Genomic DNA, 19,856 nt, shown 5'->3' on the forward strand with positions numbered 1-19,856 from the left:
TAGTGTTGGTTTTTTGTGTCTTCCGACTCTCGTTTCTCAAGCTTCAAATGTAAGTTGAGGCCACTTTAGGCTATGTTCCCACAATGTAAAACTAAGGGCAAGTAACGTCTGTTATAAATGTTCATGATCATTAATAACGGCCGTTGTTTTGCAACAACAGCCGTTATTCGCCCTTATGGGTATATAGCATTAAACTTTTCAAAGTCAAAATTCCGAAGTTTCTTTATCTTTAATGAGTATTTGTCACCCCCTGACTGCTTACTGAGCTGGTGTCACCACTGGACAGATATTAAAAGCATTCAGAACATATCTTTATTCCCTGTGTTTTTTTTATGAAAATGAAAACACAGACAACGGTAGGTAGGGAGATTCTGAATGCTTTTATTGATATCAGTCTAGCAGTGCTGCCAACTCAGTAGGTGACCAGGGGCTGACATTTGTTTTAACTTAGACCATAAGTTTTTAAACAATTTGCTTAGTTTCTCTTTTAGGGTGGGTTTACATGTAAACCCATGGGGTCCGTGAGCTGGTGGGGTGGGAGGGGGTTGTGGGCGCTTCACGGGCATGGGGAGAGGTAAGTAGTGCCTGGTTATTATGTTCCCCTGCTTGCTGACATTTTTTTTCAATCGCTTTCCCTTTAAAGGGAGTTATCCAGCACTATTAAAAGCACAGCTACTTTCTTGCAAAAACTGCACCACACCTGTGCTGAGGCTGTGTGTGGTATTACAAATTGCCTCCATCCAGTTCGATTTAGAGAAATTACAGAAAGTGGGGGTAGGGTTTACCACATGCAGGAGAGAAAGTCTTAGAAAGCACAGGCTATGTGCCTGAGAGCTGAGCCAGTATACTTGCTGAAGATGACCCACCCTGGTTCTTAAAGGTAAGTCAAGGTTCACATCTTTGACTACCCATAAAGCTCATGGCAGCTGTCACCGGGGACCCGGGCACAGAGCCCGCCCAAAAGCCCCCCCCCCCCCCCCCCCCCCCCCCCCCCAGTGCAGGCCCTGAATACTTACCCTTTTCGACAAGTCCCATTCCTGGAGCTGATCCTGGGACGAAGATATCAGCGCCCAAAGCCGTGCATGCGCTCGCCGCTGAGATGAGTCCGACGCCCATAGAGAATGAATGGAGTGTGGGACCGGATCCAGGAACGGGACTCGTCGGAAAGGGTAAGTATCCCTCAGCTCTTCAGCACAGCCCTCCCACCCTGCCTGCTCCCCTCCCATAGTACTCATGCTGAATATCTTATACCACAGCTGTTTATTGTGCAATAATTGAGGTTGCAGCACCTGCTGTGTTCATTCCCCGTCTACTGCTCTTTCTGTAGCATCATTCATTACAAGGCAGTATGCTGTAAACATACCTCATTCTCCATAAATATTCCAATAAAGATATATTTGTATAGGTGTATATGACGGAGATGGTGATGTAGGCTGTAGGGGCTGGTCAGAGGTGATGACATCGGGGGACGGTGCTGAGATCCAGGCACACCTCCTGAGATATCAGAGAATGGTGCCTTGTTTCGGGAGAGAGCAGTCAGGGAGATGGAGATAATACTACATAAAATAATAAAAACTACACAACTTCCTGTCGGGTCAATCACACAAAAGCATACTCCATTTGGTCCAGGTACCACAAAACTAGTGAAAGCTGCTCTTTAAAGGGAAATGTGATGTTCCCTTACTGAACTTGAAATGGTTACCATTCTGTTTACAGATGTCATGTAGCTAGGAGCAAGTAATTATTCAGGTATGTTAGAGTCTGATGACCTGACAACAAAATTACCCCCTATATGACCCTATTCACCATATTAAAAAAAAACAACAACCTGGAAGCAAGATATGACATCTCAGGATGGGAGGTGAATCAGTTTTATCAGCTGTATATGAGAGTGCAGTGTGAACTAATAGAAGAAAAATTATGCTCATTATGGGGAAGGTTTATTCAGCAGTTTTACAGTAGGGGCTATCCCAATTCCCTAAGGTTTTGAGGCTTGTAATGTCTACTTGCAGCCAGTGATCCCTTTAAGCTGTGCACGGCTGTGCAGCTGAAGGAGAAGCCCCACTCACTGCCGCCGGCCGCCCGCTCAGCGGCTCAAGACTTTGTAAAGTAAGTGGCAGCTAGAGATGAGCGAACCTCGAGCATGCTCGAGTCGATCCGAACCGGAACTTTCGGCATTTGATTAGCGGTGGCTGCTGAAGTTGGATAAAGCCCTAAAGCTATGTGGAAAACATGGATATAGTCATTGGCTGTATCCATGTTTTCCAGACAACCTTAGAGCTTTATCCAAGTTCAGCAGCCCCAGCTAATCAAATACCGAACATTCAGGTTCGGATCGTCCCGAACCAGGTTCGCTCATCTCTAGTGGCAGCGCATTGCCTTTCACTACAGTACAAAAGGAGGGAAATCCCTGCTCCTGTACGTACATTTGGTAGCTTACTACTTAATGTGCGTACAGAAGCAGGGACTTCTTGCTCCTGTACGTCTGTAGGAGAAGACCTGCAAGCCGCATAGACTACAGGAGGATGAGGCCGAGCAGTGTTGGAACGGGGGACAGGTGAGTGGGATTTTATTTATTTTTTTAAACTTGGACTTTGCACGGGGTGGGGGGAGTTGTTTAATATACATCAAAGGGGGAGGGGGGAGAGCTCTACTGGGGGCATCTAAGGGGGAGGGGGAGAGCTATATACTAAGGGGCATCCATTAGGGAGGGGGGGAGAGTTATACTGGAGGCATCCATGAGGAAGGAAGGGAGGAGAGTTATCCTGGGAACATCCACCATGAGGGAGGGGGGAGAGTTATACTGGGGGCATCCAAGGGGGAGGGGGAGAGAGTTATACTGGGGGCATCCAAGGAGGAGGGGGGAGAGCTATACTGGGGGCATCCATGAGGGGACAGAGGTTATATACATTAGTAGGGGTATCCTAGATGAGGGAGGGGTTATATACATTTCTAGGAGCATCCTGGCAGTGGAGGAGTTAACTACAATCCTAAAGGCATCCTAGATGGGGCCTTAAAACTAAAAAAAAAAAATGAGCGACTGATCAGAGAAAATTTGCAACTTTTATACACCAGTTCTTTCCTGGACCATTGTAAGGTTTTCTTATCTCCTTTTATTCTGCCGTACCCAACTACGTCCTGCTCTCACTTCCTGGTTTAGCAAAAAGGGTGACTTGGGTTGTGCGGGGAGCGAGGGGAGGACATCGCTGTGTCTCCCTCTAATACTCTCTTCCAGGGACAATCCAAGCCCTGTAGACATGTGGGGTGTCAGAGGCATACATAGATATATTATTTCTTATAATTTCTTATTCTGGGGACTTCAGAACCAGATATGGCTTAACATATTATTGTCATCTTGTCCTATATTATACTATATATTATGTTTTGCCATATTGTAAGCTTATATTCCTATGCTATCATTTAATGCAAATGTACATTTAGGTACATCGTATTAAGATTTTCACATCAATAGAGTGACGCCACTGTGAGGATGCTGGTGCCGCATCCTTTTTTTTTTTCACCACGGCCCAGTTCCACGCGGCACAGGCATCCCCGTGCCAGCCACAGTCAAGTGATGTAAAAATTGCTTTAAATGTAAGCATCTTTTTATGGGTTTCTAGTGGTAGTTACGTTTTTTTATTGTTTTTCATTTTTGCACTTCTGGTAATTCTGTTAATAAAGATTTAATTTTGAATTGACATTAGTAGTGCATAGTGCTGGAACGAGCATCAGGGTAAAGGTGGCCGTCCACCTTACTGATGGCTGAACATATTTGTATATTACGTCCCTTGAAGGGATGTTTTAAGTGTCATTTTTTTTGCAGAAATTAATAGTACAGACGATTTTAAGAAACTTTGTAATTGGGTTTATTAGTTAAAAAAATTTTATCATGAAAAAGCAGTTTGAAGTTCTCCCCCTGTCTTCATTGTTCTCTATGGAGAGGGGAGGGGTGGAGGGAGATGAGGCACCAAAACAGGACAACAAAGAGTTAATTTACAGCTACATCACCAGGCTATCTACTCTGAGGTCAGCACTGACCTCTCTGACCTCTGAATAGCAGCTTTCACATAGTTCCTGCTGTATAATCCTTTGTTCACTGCTTTCTGCTGCTGACTAATCTCCCTCCTCCCCTCTCCATGGAACAGACAAGGCCCAACTGATGTAAACCAGTTGAGATTTCTTTATAATGAGCAGTGAATGAGAGAGAGAAGGGTGGGGGGATGGGGAAAGTCTTTTTGAACGCAGATAATGGCATATTTGCCTAATAAACCCAATTACAAAGTTTCTTAAAATCGACCTGAACTATTGATTTCTGCAAAAAAAAGAAACGACAGTGACACTTTAAACTAAAAATACAAAAATTAGAAAATAAATGTAATAGGTTAACCAGGCACCCTCCACTCTGACAAGCACTTGGTTAAATTCTAAAGTCTCCCATTGATTTCAATAGGATTCGTTACTCCAGTCGAGCACTCAACACCAGTACTTTTCCTCATATCCTGTTTATCTTTTTTCCTTTTGCTCTTTTCTTCAGCTACCTGTTATGTGTTTTAGATCTTCCAGTCTCTCTCTCTCTCTCTCTTGATAATGGCTTCCTATTAGTATTCATGCCTCCTGATGCTTCAGTCTGCACTTTACCATGGGAATACCATCATTATTTCATTTCGTCAGTGATATTATTCAGAATGTTTGACTCTTGATAACATTAACATGTCTTCAGGGGGAAGCTGTACTGAAACTTGTTCATGCCTGTCCGCAAGACTCTAAACCACACTGCTTAACATTAACACCTAATAAGCTAGTATTCACACTATAACAGAAGATTGCTATGGCTATCCACTTGTGCATTGAGTCTTATGTGAATAATTTAGTGAAGACAAAGTATGGTAACTACTCCCAGCAACCACTATAATTTCAGTAATCATTTCTCTTTACAGAATAGAATTTATGTAGTTGCTATTGGTAACGGACTTTTTAAAATGATTTCCACTTGAGAAATATTATCTAGTGCCCCTTACATAAAAAAAAGATCAATTTTTTTTCTTTTTTTTTTTTTTTTAAAGCGCAACGATTTACCTTTTTTCATGGTTCTCCACCTATGATGAAAAACACATCTCTATAAAAAAAAAAAGAAGTATTTTTTATTATATATTATATATTTATTACTTCAAATGTTGTTATTAAGAATTTCAGTGGAACAGTGCAGTGTAAGATAACAAATCCCTCTGCATATATAGTATTTACCTCCCCCACCCCACATCCATCCCGGGGATATGCACCGGATAAAATACGCTGTCATATTTAGGGCTCGTTCACACAGAGCAAAAGCAGCTGAATTTCTGCGCTGAATCAGTGCTGAAATTTCAGCCGTTAAAATAGGTGCAGAGCTAATTTCCATTGTGTTGAATGGAAATTATGCTCTGCAGTTCACACGGTGGAATTTCCACACTGAAATAATCCGCTTTCCGCCAGAAGAATGAACATGTTCATTCTTCCGCTAGCGGAAGCCTATACAAATCAATGGGGCTCTGATTTTCTGTTTCAGCGCGGAATACGCGCGTATTCAGCGCGGAATACAAGCGGAATACAAGCGGAAATTACTCGCTGAATCAGCGCGGAAATGGGGAAAAAAAGGGGGGAGGAGGATTCTAGTATATATTCTGGTATAGTCTAGTTTACTCGCCAAATACTCGCTGAATTTCAGCGCTGAATGCATGCAGACTCAGCGCGGATTCCTCGACTATTCCGCGCTGAATTTGTCAAGAGCTGATTACGAGCTGAACACTTTCCTAGCGGAATACGCAGGGATTCTGCTTACATTATGCTTATATTCTGCTCGGAATTCAGCGTCAGTTGATTTCAGGCGGAAATATTTCCTCGCGTAATCCGCCCCTTTTGCTCTGTGTGAACGTAGCCTTAGAGTAAATATATGTAAACTAGACCTTTTATACAAGAGTTTTATAATGCCTAATGTGCACTAGAAATACTAATAAAAAATGGACCTGATAATGGAGGAGCCCTTTTATTGCTGTCTGACATGAAAGGTGGAATTTTTTTTTTTTTTTGCTTTGGGTGTACAAAGGTCTACCGTTATCATAGGCTACGATAGGAAAGTATTTGTGTTTGACATACTATACAACATAAGGCTGAGTGGAGGATTTAGGACTATTGTGTCAACTTTAGCTCTCATGTATCCAAGCTGTCTCAGAGAATATGGCCTTGTTAGCCAGTGCCAGCAATGATTATGGGGTTTAGACGTGACATGGTAGAGATCATTGACACCTCTTATTGGCTAAATAGATTAAAAATTTTCAAAGAAAGAGCTAAAACTGAACAAACACATTAGACAGTTGTCTGAAATTTCCAATGCCAGCCAACCATTGTTTGTTTGTAAGTGACAGTCTATTGTATGTCGTCATCTAGGATGGATTTTTTTTTTGTAGCCAAATGTGACTGATTATTTGCCAATTTGCTCACTATGATTATTTTTAAACCTCCCTGATCAGCCAGATTAGACTGGCATGCTGGTCCGTATGATTCCACAGAAGATTGATCAGGCCCTGTAGCCTATGGCCGATTTAGCAGATCATCGCTCAGTGTAAGGGTGCGTTCACATGTACCGTATGCACTGCGGGTTCACAGCAAAATCCGCTGCGGATACCTTCCCATTCATTTCAATGAGATGACATAGTCACAGCAGGATTATTATCCCGCAGCGATTGTGTCAAACTCATTTACCCCCGCGGCCTGGGAACATACTGTACCGGGTCCCCGCTCCGGCTTGCTTCTGGGGCTCCTATCGTTTCCCGGTGGGGCAGTGCACTAATTGCATGACCAGAAGACACCGGGAGCCCACAAAGTAAGCCGGAGCGGGGACCTGGTACAGTATGTTCCCAAGCCACAGGGGTTAATGGCACCGAGTTTGACATACTCCTGCTGCGACTAAGTCATCCCATTGAATTGAATGGGCAGGTATCCACAGTGTATTTCGCTACAAGCTCGCAGCATAAAATCCGCTACGGATAAGGTACGTGTGAACGTACCTCAGACTGGTGTTCGCTTACATTAGTGATTGGGCCCTATATTATGACCCTATGTGTTTAGTTAGCTGTCAGCTAAACAAGCATTTAGCCTAGAGCCAACTTCAGCAAATGCAATGAACATGGCCAGGGTAAGGCTACATTCACATTACATTTTCATGGCTCCATGAGGTGGTGTTTTGTGCTCAGCACACACAGCATATACATTTGGGAAATGGACTGAACATGGTGTAATTTTAACTTTGCTCAGTGCATTGAAGTCTATAGGCAACACACGTCAAGCTGCACTTCGGTGTCCCCTTTTTGACATGATGCCAACTCACAGGGCCCGATGGAGCCCAGAAAATGTGATATGAATAAGGCCTAAGCTATGGTGAAATCTTTAATGTACTTAGCCTATGGTTTACAGGGTGATTAAAGCTTTTGCATTGATAGTATGAAAGGGGTTATCTGGTGTTAGAAAAACATGGCCACTTTCTTACAGAGACAGCACCACTCTTGTCTCCTCTTCAGGTCTGGTTTGCAATTAAGCTCTATTTACTTTAATGGAACTGAGTTGCAAAACCTACACCCAAACTGGTGACTAGAGTGGTGCTGTTTCTCGAAGAAAGTGGCCATGTTTTTCAAATGCTGGATAACCCCTTTAAAATACCTTTAACGATAAGCCAAAGGGGCACGGCATCCACAACATGCTATCTGATGCAGCAATGTCCATCCAACATGTGTGGATATGCCTGATCCAAGGGCAGCTTTTGGAGGGGCGCGAGTACAGGCACAGCCCTCCTCTCATACGGTCATTGCTTTGGGAACCCTATAAGTCATACTTTGATGCCCTATCCTAAAGATATCCTGAAAAATCCTTATTTACTCTACATTGTCATGAAGTGTGATTGCTTTTGCACTTTCCTTAGACAGTGTCAGTATATGAGACCTTCTTTGCATCATTGATTTGAAAGACCCCACTTTACAAATGGTGACTCCCTCCTTTATTACATTACACTGCATCGCTCCCTGTGTAGTGCCCCCTGCAGGCAGATGCTGGGTGCGTGGCTCCTGCTTCTTGTTGTGGTGCTGATAAGAAGTTCCTTGAAAAGCAACAGGATGTGCCAGTTGTTTCGGGCTGAACACTCCAGGTAGCCACATTTCCAGCTCTTTTTTACCAGAATAGACAGAACATGGCGTGGTGCAAAGCGATGCTTCTGCTGGTCCCGCTTGTTTCCCACCACCACAATAAGTGGGGGTTTGCTGGTGCTGTGGAAAGTCAATCAGTGAAACATCTGTGTCAATTCATCCGTCATACACAAACACCATCCGAGGCAGAACATAAAACAACCCTATTCAAGCATACTAAATACATTATTTGCATCTTAAGGCTATGTTCACACTGCGTATGAATCCGTCCGTAGTGCGAACCTCGAATATACGCACGTAGTTTTGAGGTTGATGAGTTCGCTTGAGAGTATACGATATACGCCCGCACAGTGCACGCTACCTATAAGCTTACGGCCGGATCGTATACGGCGCCGTGAAAAATGAACAAGACCATTGTTTGAGGACGCAAATGTTGAAACTCACGGCCGTGGATTTCCATGCGGTCCCGTATGAAGTACTTATTTCAGCCAAATTGAACTTGATTTTTCAATCCAAAAGGTTCTGTGTGGTTTACAGGGCTGGGCGAAGATTTCCAAGTAAATGACCTGCCTCAGATCGCTTCGAAACAAGCTAGGGAAGCATAACTGTACTGCGGGTGTATGTTCGCGGTTCGTACGCATCCGGCCGCATGTCTATTTTTCCCACGCCCGTAGTTTCAGCCGCACATGTACGGCGGCGTACGATCTACGGACGGATTCATACGCAGTGTGAACATAGCCTAAACGAGAAACCCAGTCAAAAAACTGGGATCTCTAGTAACAATGAATACTGTATGTAGAAGGAAAAGACTGTGAAGAGAGAAAAATCTCAGAGTTTTCTGTTACTAGAAATTCATCAGAACATTCTGGGGGAATTTACTCTTGATTTTTGGGTGTCCGACCTTCGCAATGCATTGTGTGATATGTGCCAGATTATCGGAGGGCAAATTATCGCAGTAGCAGCCTTAGGGTGCTGTTACACGGAACGATAGTCGGCCGATTATCGCTCTGTGTAATAAGTACAACGATCAGCCGATGACAACGATGATCGGCTTATCGATGATATAGGTTTGAACCTATAATTGTCGGGCGACGACCGCGCATCGCTACGTGTAATAGCGGTGCACGGCCATCACTGACGATATACATTACCTATCCAGGCTGCAGGGCTCCTCTTGCGGTCTTCTTCTCCCCAGATCCTGCGTGTCCAGTTTCAGAGCGGCCTGTCAGCCGGAATTGCTGTGGCCTGTGATTGGCTGAGCCGCCTGTCAGCTGAGACAGGCCTTTATGAAGCTGGAGCGCGCGGGACCCGGGGAGAAGAGCGCAAAAGGAGTCCTGCAGCCTGGACAGGAAATGTATAAAGTAAAAGCAAGGGCTGCAAGGACATCGCCAACGATGTCCATGCAGCCCTTGTTAAACGATAATCGGGCCGTCTAATAGGCCCAGTAAACAAGCAGATTGGCGCTTGTTTACAGTTATTGGGCCTTCATTGGCTCATGTAATACTACCCTTAGTTACGGCCCTATTACACGAAGTGATTATCGACCTTAATCGTTTAGTGTAATAGAAGACAACAATCAGCCGTCATGCATGATGTCGGCTTTCAATAGGCTCAAACACCAACGATTAGCCTGGCAACGATCTGCTGCCATCGCCCCATGTAATAGTCTGCTGCCGCTGTCTCCTATGTCGATCGCGCGTGTAATAGCAGTTTCTCCCAGTTTCCTAAGGCTGGATCCTTTTTCTCCCCTGCACCGCGGGAGTAGAGGCACGGAGGCCGCAGCCTGATGAGGAGAATGCAGACAGGAACGAATCACTTCACTTTATTCCTACTGTAGATTCACTCGTCTCTACTCATAGACATAGACAAAAGAAACATCTCCAGACCCTATTCTTTCTATGGGACACACTCGTAAGCATACTCAGTAACATCTGTGGAAAGTTCATTCTACAGGGAGGGGGAGGCAGAGCTGCTATTGTTTTCTCTATCTACTGGTGTCACATTACACTGTGATGTTGTACAGATCACTTTCCAGCAGTCCCTTATTATTATCACTGTACAATTTCCTCATTCATACGTATACTTTTCATTTGCATAATGTATCGTAAATCTCCTATAATAACTGTATTGTCATATGTAGTCAGATTCTGACCTGTCTATGATTTGCTGCCGTAACTGCTTCACATGGTGGAAACTCTCAGGGCTGCAGATATCAAAGACCAGTATAAAGACCCTGCTGTTCCGGAGACCCCGAAATCGCGGATCCAACCACTCCTGGGAAAAAGAAATAATAAGACTTTCTGTTCTTTCAGGATAAGTTGTAGTGACAGCCTGTTATTTATATTTCCATGCTCCATTCAAATGCATTTACAGATATTTACACACAGCCGCTCCAGTTCTTACTGACAGGTTGTTATTTCTTAAAATACTATTATGTACATAGGTGTGCAGTCACTTCAATACAATATTGTCCGACATGATGCTTTCACATTGTATACGCATCATATGACTGATAATAAAACATTTTCTATCCTGTTGTGCAGGATTTTTTTTTTGTTTTCTTAAGCCTCATGCACACTGAAAAACTGTATAGTAGCTCACACAGTCCTAATGGGTCTGTATTACAGACCCAATGGCATTCTGCATGCCTCCATATCGAGCTCTGTACAACACTGTATACCCCCTAGAATAAGGGTCATTTTACATGTTACAGTTTCAATATTGATGCTCATTTGCAGTGCCTTTACATGATTTATACGTTGGCATACAAGTAGACAATCACTTTGGATACTTGAGAATACTTGAAAAAAGAAGAATACTTGTGCCTGTGTTTCGACCTTTGTCGCTGTAACCACCTGTTGCCCTACAGTGTCGGGTGACCCGTCCTATTAAGGTGACACAAGCCCCAGTCCTGGTTACCTGAGTGGAGCAAGGTGTCCAAGATTACCTGGTTTCATCTGCCCTGCGAAATAGAGTACGTAGGCTCTTGGCTGCTTTGCTCTATCCGGATCAGTTCCTCTAGCTTGTAGGATACTGTTCTGCACTGTGTTTAAGTTGTTCATGAGGCAGGCTGGGGTGATCCCTGACTTGTCCTCTCTATTGGTGTTTAGCACTGCATTAGAGGTAGAAGTGTTGCTTTAAAAAAATAAAAAGTCTCAGTGTCTCCCATACGTCTGTCCACTACCAAACTCCAGGCTAGACTACACTGGACTGGCTAAGTGTGAGTCTACACTTCCTCTCCCCATGTGACAACTTCCTACAGGGTATGCAACAGCTCCTGTGAGTGGTGGAGAAGAGAGTGCAAGAAGAAAGAAGGATAGAGATAGGTGGAAGAGAAGAGCAGCTCTCATTGGTGTGCAGATCATGTGGAACAGTAATAACAGTAACCCATTAGTAACTACAGCTGTGTGATATACATACATGAATACGCGTACTACTGACATCTAGTGGCAAAACTTGTGCATGACTTCATCACCCCTTCACTTAGAGCTCCAGGCTTTTGCAAGGGGTGTTCAGACTAGCAGCACCCATGGTGAGACACGACATGCATATATCCATGCTGTCAGTTTCTAGATCACACAAGCAGTGCATACATACCTTCTGTGCTGCTGTGTGATCCGGCATCCTGCTTTCTGACACTGCTGTGTCCTCAGGCCACCTCCTCCTCCAGCTTTCCAGAATTCTGGAGGAGGTGGCGGTCAGAGAGGGGGATGCTGGATCACCTTTAGGTAAGAAGGTAAGTAAGTATGCACTGCTTTTGTGATCTGGAAACTCACACCAAGGATGTATGCATATTTGTGCTGTCAGTTTCTCTTTTCCATTGGCCACACATCTCTTGCTTACACAGTAAGATGTGCGACCAATAGCGATAAATTTTAAAGCCAGCTCAAAAGATGCAATCAGCAGAGCATCAGGTGTTTTTACTAACTCTGACTTTTACAAGGGCCGATTATAGGCTAAGGCAGAATTTCTAGCAACGCTCCTGGGCAAAAATCGGCCCATGTAAAAGGGCCTTAAGGCCTTGTTCACACAATGTGAAAACATAGGCCGTTGTTTGACATGGCCGTGTCAAAGAACAGACGATGTCTGACGCATTCAACTGGCCCATAATAAAGTATCGGCTGGATAAACATTTATCCTGGAAAATGGAAGAAAGGTGTCCAGCGCGAAAATCCATAAAAGACTAGTTCTTTATTGAAGTTATCGAGGGGGGGTTTTATTGGCCCTGGGACACCATGGGGGAGGGGGGGAGGCCCTGGGACACCATGGGGGAGGGCCTGGCTCTAGGACACTGCACTGTGAAAAGGGGGGCGGACACCTCAAGCGACGAGGTGCAGGGTTGGTGGCTGGTGGAGGGGAACGTGCCTCTGGGGACACTGTGTGGGGGGTGGGGCATGTGCAGCTGGGCACACTGTGCGGCGGCGGCGGGTGTAGAACGTGCGGCGGGGCGTGGGGGTGGGCACCTCTGGGGTCACTGTGCGGGAGGGGGGCCCCTCTTGTGACCCCACCAACCGCTCCCCCGTCAGTGGGGTCACAAGAGTGATTGTCCGGAGCGTCCCAACAGAGCGTCCGGATCCTGGACTTTCACTGTGAGCGCAGTCAAAGTCCAAGATCCAGACGTTTGGTAGGGCACCTGCTGCAACACCCGGGAGACCCGCTCGGCGGCCAGGTCCTGAAAGTGGCCGCCACTGATAGTGAGCTCAGTGCCACCAATCTGTAGTGCACCATTGGTCATCACACAATAATAGTTCTATTATGTCCCACATTCTAATAATGCCCACCTTCATGGCCCCTAACCATGTAATAGTGTCCATTTTTTTTTCATACAGTGTAATAATGCCTTGACACCTCATTAGACCTGTATTCCAGACTACTGTATTATTGACAGTTGTATACCTAATATCAAGAACAAATTGGAAACCATCAGCAGGACAACCTGAACTCAAACTTGCTATTGGGAATTGTTGTTATGGTTACCCCTTACAGATTACCAATCTTACAGCCATGTACATAAGGCCCATGGGTATTGCATCTTAGGTCGCAATACAAAGGTATCATAGGGCGCACATGTAAGTTTTATCAGCCCTTAAAACGCCTCTGTATTCAGGACATATTAGAGTGGATCAGTGATCCCTCAAGTTACATTGGTCTCATGTTACAATTTTTTCAACATACAATGATATTTCTAGGACCATTATAACTTGAGACCAGACTCAACATACTATATACTAATGCTACAAAAAGTCTAAATCAGTGACACATGTGAATGGCTAAATGGGCCCGGCTGATCAATAAAAGTGGCAATTACTGGTAAACAATAGAGATGAGTGAAGCTCAAGCACACGCAGATCCATCTAAACCCAAGCGTGTGGCTGATCTCTAGTAAACACTTGTCATTTAGATTTTTTTGCAGAAATTAATAGTACAATTATCAGTCGATTATAACCAATGAAGGGAGGAAGGGTCGAGGGGGATGAGTGAGCAGAGAAGCAGCCCAGCAGTTTGGAGACTGTCTTGGCACATAAAATGCTGAATTCAGAGGTCAAAAAGGTCACTGCTGGTGTAGGATCTTGATGAGATAAGATTGCAGGATATTGTGTTTTTCAGGGCTGCCTTTTCTCCTCTCTGTTCTCATTCATCCCCCTGGACACCTCTCCTCTCCATACAGCATAATAGACACAGAAATCTTACTTCTTCTGAAGTGAGGGAGGAGGTAGGAAAACAGCTTTTTGCATACAGAAGGAAACTTTTTTGCTTAATAAAACCTATAAGGGTACAAACCCACTTGACGTTTTTGCTGCGTGAATCAGTCTTAAAAATAAGCAGGCAAAACGCAGGTTGGCTTATACAATTGTTCTGCGTTAAAATACGCAATTGCGTATTTTTGAAGCATGAAGCTTGTTGTTAGCAAAGCATCAGTTGTTAACAACCTGTGCGAAAGACGCATGTAGCTTCACGCTTCAAAAATACGCAATTGCGTATTTTAACGCAGAACAATTGTATAAAGCCAACCTGCATTTTGCCTGCTTATTTTTAAGACTGATTCACGCAGCAAATACGTCAAGTGGGTTTGTACCCTAAGGGTGCCTTCACACTAAATCCGCACTTACAAATCTGCTGCGGATCCGCAGCGGATTTTCTACTGCGATACGGTAGTTGTGAAGGCACCCTAACAGAGTTTCTTTAAAGCGCTTGTACTATATATTTATTATATTTACTGCTTTCTGAAAAAGGACATTTAAATTACAGTTATGCTTTAAGGGCCAATTCACACTGAGTAAATTTGGAGAAATCCCGCCTGCCTCAGTGTCAAACAGAGACTTTCTGGCAGGGCTCGCGTGCCTCCGCTCTCCACTCAAAAAATTTACATGTCAATTCCACCACGGAATTCCACCGAATTTACTCAGGGTGAACTAGCTCTAAGTCTATGGGGCCTGTGCCAGTCTCTGCACAGATACAGCGGTATCTCACTTTGACAGGATGCTGATGAAGCAGTGCTAGTAGTTCTTTGTCTGTAAAAGCTGGTAAAAATAAATTGCTGCTGGGGCTCAAGAAGAAAAAAAAAGGTGCCCCCCTCCCCCTTCAACTCAGCAGCATATTAGTTTTTACTTTAGGCATAGGTTTGTAATTCCATTTGAAGTCCTTTCTGAGCCTCATTTAGCACCTCAAAATGAAGCTGAACAGTCCGTTCAAGAACGGACACTAATGGATCCAGATGAATTCATGAGAAGCCCCTCATTGTCTTTAGAACTTGAATGGACCAAATATTGCTGCTTTTTAGTATTTTTGGTCCTCCAAAATAAATAATATATAAGAAATAATTACTTACGACAGATCTCCCTAGATCTAGAACTAAAGTGTGAACCCAGCCTAACAGGCTTTTTTGCCACGTTCCCTGCCACCCTATAAAGTCAATGGGAACAGGATTTTCTAAAGAAACACCACAGGGTTCTTAATGCAGAAGTCAACATTGTCTATGTGTCAGAAACTTTGCTGTGTGAACATACCCATAGTAGGTAAAAGCTGTGAAGGGGGGATAGCCTCCCAGTGACCTGCAGCAGCACATGATGGGCTAGAGCAGGAGTAGGGAACCTTGGCTCTCCAGCTGTTTCAAAACTACAACTCCCATCAGCTTTACCTTTGGCTGTCCAGGCATGATGGGAGTTGTAGTTTTGCAACAGCTGGAGAGCCAAGGCTCCCTACCCCTGGGCTAGAGCCAACAATAACCTTGACACAACTTGACCTTGGTGAAGCCTCAAAGGTATTGTGAGGTCATTGGCCCCAAGCACTGCTCAGAATTCTGAGCATACAATAGTATAAGTCACGGCAGCATAAGTGTAATGTTTGTGACCAGATCATGGAAACATATTCCTAGTATGGCATTTCTCACCTGTCCAGCAGAGCCCGGGTATCTTAGCAGGTTGGGTAAATCCAGGATTAGGAGCTCATACATCCTCTCACTTAGAACAGCAGAGGCTCGGTACAATTGCCTACTCTCTGTTGGAGTGTATTCCTCCCGGAATTCCTGGGCAACAAACTGCCGGATAATGGAGGTCTTCCCAACTCCAGGGGCCCCCAGTACTGCCACCTGCATGGTCTGCACCATGGTCACATCTGATCTCTTGGTTACTCATACATGTCCATGAAATATTCACTCAGCCATGAGCCGTGCCGCTATTACCTTAGCATCATGAAGATGAATGGCATTCTCATTCTGAGATCTGTGAATACAAATATACAGATGTTATAATAGAAAAGAAAATAGTAAAATACAATGCAGCACATTACAATAATATTAGCGGTACACCAACCTTGTATTGGGGTGCTATTCTACACCGTCTATTGTTCAATGTGAGGCTGGCGAGGTGTACTGTAGCATTGCCCATAGAGGTTACTGACAGTCACTACCCCCATCATCACTACTTTATCTCATACACATTGTAGAAAGCCTGCACATGTAGAACACAATACACTGCCCAGACATCAGCGCCCTGTTAAGGGGAATAGTTCTTCCCTCCAGGGTGACATTAAAGCTTCATGTCCTAGAGGTGACGCTCCATAGCCTCAGACAGGTAAGCAGATTACAGCGTCACTTGTCAAGGTCACCTTCAGGTGATGCTGCAGGTTTCATATATGATATGAGATCAATGGCAGCACATGCACTATACCCCCAAAGCCCTTTCACCCCTTCCTGACATGAGTACATGCTGTACATCACAGGGAGAAGCCATGGTCTTACCCTCTGCGTCCACCTGCAGCAGAAGCTCAGACGCAAGCATTAACCTTCAGCACCATGGACACTGGCGGCGCATCCAGCCCGTGTGCTCTGCGCTCTGCACCTCTCCCCCCCCTCCCCCAGTACTGCTGAGAGCAGCAGGATTCCGGCATGTGCTGCAGAATACAAATAAGACCCCCTCCCCCTTTATTCTAAACTGCGGCATTGTGTCTCATATCACTGGAGGGGTCTCCATATACAGGACTCCATTAGTGTTAGTCCATTAGTGCTCTGCCAAACTTACAGGCTACAGCACCCTCAACTTCCTCCAAGCCGCCATCACTTTCCAGTCTTATAGGCACAAGCATCTAGATTCCAAAAACTCATCCAGTCCACAAAGGTTTATTGTTTCTTTATGGCATCATTGGATAATTGTACTGATGGTTACAACCAGTATCCTTCATCTCCAGTAGCGGAATATAATAGGTCCTTTTCGGACAGTAACCCGTGGCCCTGAGCTCCTGGGGGCCCCATGGCCACCAGAAAAGACTTATACTTTCAGTAGTATATTGTCTCCTGGCTACAGTTCTGCCATGATTTGCAAAAATCGCTGCTTTTTTACCACAGTTTTGCACAAATCAGGGCATCATGAGATTACCTATCCTGTACTATGAACATGACGCTAGTGTTGCCATAGTTACAGTAGAGTTAGGGGGCCCAAGCTTGATTAACAGCCCGAGGCCTATGGTGAAGTTAATCTGCCCCAGTTTATCTCTCTATATCATCTAAGGCCTTATTCACATGACTGTAGTTCTGTCCACAGAAATTACAGACAGAACATAGGACCAATGTATTTCAACAGACCTGTCCGTATGTGTGTACGGGGCCGTGATCCATGCCAGGCAAAAAAAGCACAGGTTCAGGTTGATTGATGGCCGCTTTCAACACCTATTACTAAAAGGGGTAGCTCACCAAAAACAAAATTTCAAACCAGAAAGTGTCAGAGATTTGTAATTTACTTCTATTAAAAAAATCTCAAGTCTTCCAGTACTCATACTTGCTGTATGTTCTGCAGAAAGTAGTGTTTTCTTTCCAGTCTGACACTGTGCTCTCTGCTGCCACCTCTGACCGTGACAGGAATTAAATTTTGATGAAAAGATTGGTGAAAGGACAGCCAAAAAAAAATCTGTGTGAACAAATTAAAATAATAACATTGTTCGCTAAATAAATGTCCTGAACATTAATTTGACGGCTGCTGTGAAACACTGGCATTATTCTATGCATTGTGTGAACTAACAGCCGTTGTTTCCATAGACTATTGAGTATCAAATAATGGCTGTTATTTAAATAAAAAAAGACTGTGTGTGAACACGGCCTAAATGTGGAGGTAGATGCGGCACTCAAGATGTGAAGGGGTGCCAGCTGACTCCTACCTGAATCCAGCTTCTGGATATCAATGTTTAGGTATCCAGAGGTCGGAGCACTCTAGAATACGGGGTAAATTAAATGTGTATTTTATTCCCTTATGGAAACACGATGCAACCTTTGCAATAGTCATATTTTTATTTAGGGCTGAAGTGTCAAGGAGGTAGGGGAAAAGCTGCTATCTCCGTGACATTTCAGCCTGGAATAAAAACAGCTCAATTCTTTCAAATCAACTGGTGTCAGAAAGTGCCAAAGATGTGTAATTTACTTCTATTACTTCCAGTACTTTTCAGCTGCTGCATGTCCAGCAGGAAATAGTGTTTTCTTTCCAGTCTGACACGGTGCTCTCTGCTGCCACCTTTGTCTGTGACAATAACTCTCCAGAGCAGTAGCAAATCCCCATAGAAAACCTCTCTTGCGATAGAGCTCACAGAATCCCCAAGCCTAGCTTCTTACCATCTGACATCCCTAGGGATATATTGGCAAAAATTCACTTTTTTCATATTAAGGAAGCAGTAATGCTAGCAATGAGAAGCAACCCAAAACTACCGGATAAATTCAAGAAGATCACCATTTACGCAGACTTATCCGCAGCGACTTTGCAACTTCGTAAACAGCTATCACCAATTACCACTACACTTAGAGAGAATAACATCATGTACAGGTGGGGATTCCCTGTACGGCTCCTTATACAAAGAGACAACAAAACAATCGTCATTAAAACAGTGGAAGAAGGGAAAACCTCTCTTGCTCTCCAGACTGGAAAGAATAGACCACTTCCTGCAGGATATACAGCAGCACTTTCTGGCACCAGTTGATTTGAATTTTTTTTTTCTTAGAGTACTCCTTTAATATACATGGCCAGCTTTAGTATATAGCAAGAACACCTTAGGAAATATTTGTCAAGCACTACAGTTTAAAGATTGAAGCCATGTAAGATAAAGGTGTTTTTTTCAGGCTTGTGTATAGAAATTCGTAATCATCCTTTTTTCGTAAACAAAAATGCAAAAAAAAAAAAGAAGAAAAAACACACCATGAACATGGCTGACCTAATCTGTTTGTGCAAAAAAACACGTAGGGGCAGACTCAGGTAATACATCCCTCATAATTACAGCCATGACGATTACAGGATGGGTCGCTGATGACAATCCCAACACTATATAGCTGTGGGCTAGAGGCGGGTCGCCAACTGCCTGTACATGTCAGTGCTGCCGAGTGCTAGAAGCATATCGGGCACAAAAGTAATCAGTAATTTTAATGAAATGATACTTGACATGTACAAATGCTGATATACTTTATAAGATATCACTTTTAACTTGTGTTAAAAAAAAATCTACCTATCCTAAGGGTCTTATTCCACGGGCCAATGGGGGCCCGACCAATAATGTAAACAAGCACCGATCTGCTAGATTGGCGCTCGTTTACTGGGCCTATTACACGGCCCGATAATCGTTTAGCGAGGGCTGCAGGGACATTTTTACCAATGTCCTTGCAGCCCTTGTTTAAAGGGGTTATCCAGGGCTACAAAAACATGGCCACTTTTTCCCCTACTGTTGTCTCCAGTTCAGGTGCGGTTTGCAATTAAGCTAAAATTATTATGTTAATTTGTTTTCCCTAAGACCCATTGGCATCACAACATATGGGGGTAAATTCGCCCCTGCGAGCCCCTGGGACGAAGGAATATTTAATGAAAAAATAACAATTAAATTTTAATCCCCTCCTCCATGAGGTATAAATAGGCTCCACCTCCCCCTAGACCTCAGTCTAATTATAAAGAAACATAAAACACAGGGAGGGAGTCTTGTGATGCCAATGGGTCTTAGGGAAAACAAATTAACATAATAATTTTAGCTTCCCTTACGTCCCATTGGCATCACAACATATGGGGAATTAGCAAGCATTATCCCCAATGGGCGGGTTATTTATTACGTCCGCATTAAGAACAGATCTTGCAAAGGTTGTTCTTGACAAGAAAGAAGTATCCAGCCTGAAATATCTCACAAAGGTAGTCAAAGAAGACCAGGTAGCTGCCTGGCATATGTCCT

At 44.0% G+C, this 19,856-nt stretch overlaps 1 protein-coding gene across 2 annotated transcripts; it reads right to left on the bottom strand.

Moving 5' to 3' along the window:
- Positions 1-7,838: 7,838 nt before the first annotated feature.
- On the bottom strand, positions 7,839-17,396 carry RASL10A (RAS like family 10 member A). Of its 2 annotated transcripts, none has more exons than XM_069964127.1 (4): positions 17,251-17,396; positions 15,562-15,892; positions 10,324-10,445; positions 7,839-8,291 (listed from the first exon to the last, which is right to left on the bottom strand). In XM_069964127.1, the coding sequence occupies exons 2-4, from the start codon at positions 15,775-15,777 to the stop codon at positions 8,030-8,032; spliced, it is 600 nt and encodes a 199-aa protein (XP_069820228.1). In that variant the 5' UTR covers positions 15,778-15,892; positions 17,251-17,396; the 3' UTR covers positions 7,839-8,029. The 2 variants fall into 2 exon arrangements, with proteins under 2 accessions (XP_069820228.1, XP_069820229.1); XM_069964128.1 differs by lacking the exon at positions 17,251-17,396 and adding an exon at positions 15,983-16,048.
- Positions 17,397-19,856: the final 2,460 nt, after the last annotated feature.

Source organism: Dendropsophus ebraccatus, chromosome 3, assembly GCF_027789765.1.
Source record: "Dendropsophus ebraccatus isolate aDenEbr1 chromosome 3, aDenEbr1.pat, whole genome shotgun sequence".
Lineage (NCBI taxonomy): Eukaryota > Metazoa > Chordata > Amphibia > Anura > Hylidae > Dendropsophus > Dendropsophus ebraccatus.

Excerpts from the sequence above, each read along its gene's own strand:
- RASL10A (XM_069964127.1), bottom strand. The coding sequence starts at position 15,777 with ATGGTGCAGACCATGCAGGTGGCAGTACTGGGGGCCCCTGGAGTTGGG. Across the intron at positions 10,446-15,561 it reads ACCCGGGCTCTGCTGGACAG|GAGTGGTTGGATCCGCGATT; the intron begins GTGAGAAATGCC and ends TCTTTTTCCCAG. Across the intron at positions 8,292-10,323 it reads CGGCAGCAAATCATAGACAG|CACCAGCAAACCCCCACTTA; the intron begins GTCAGAATCTGA and ends GACTTTCCACAG.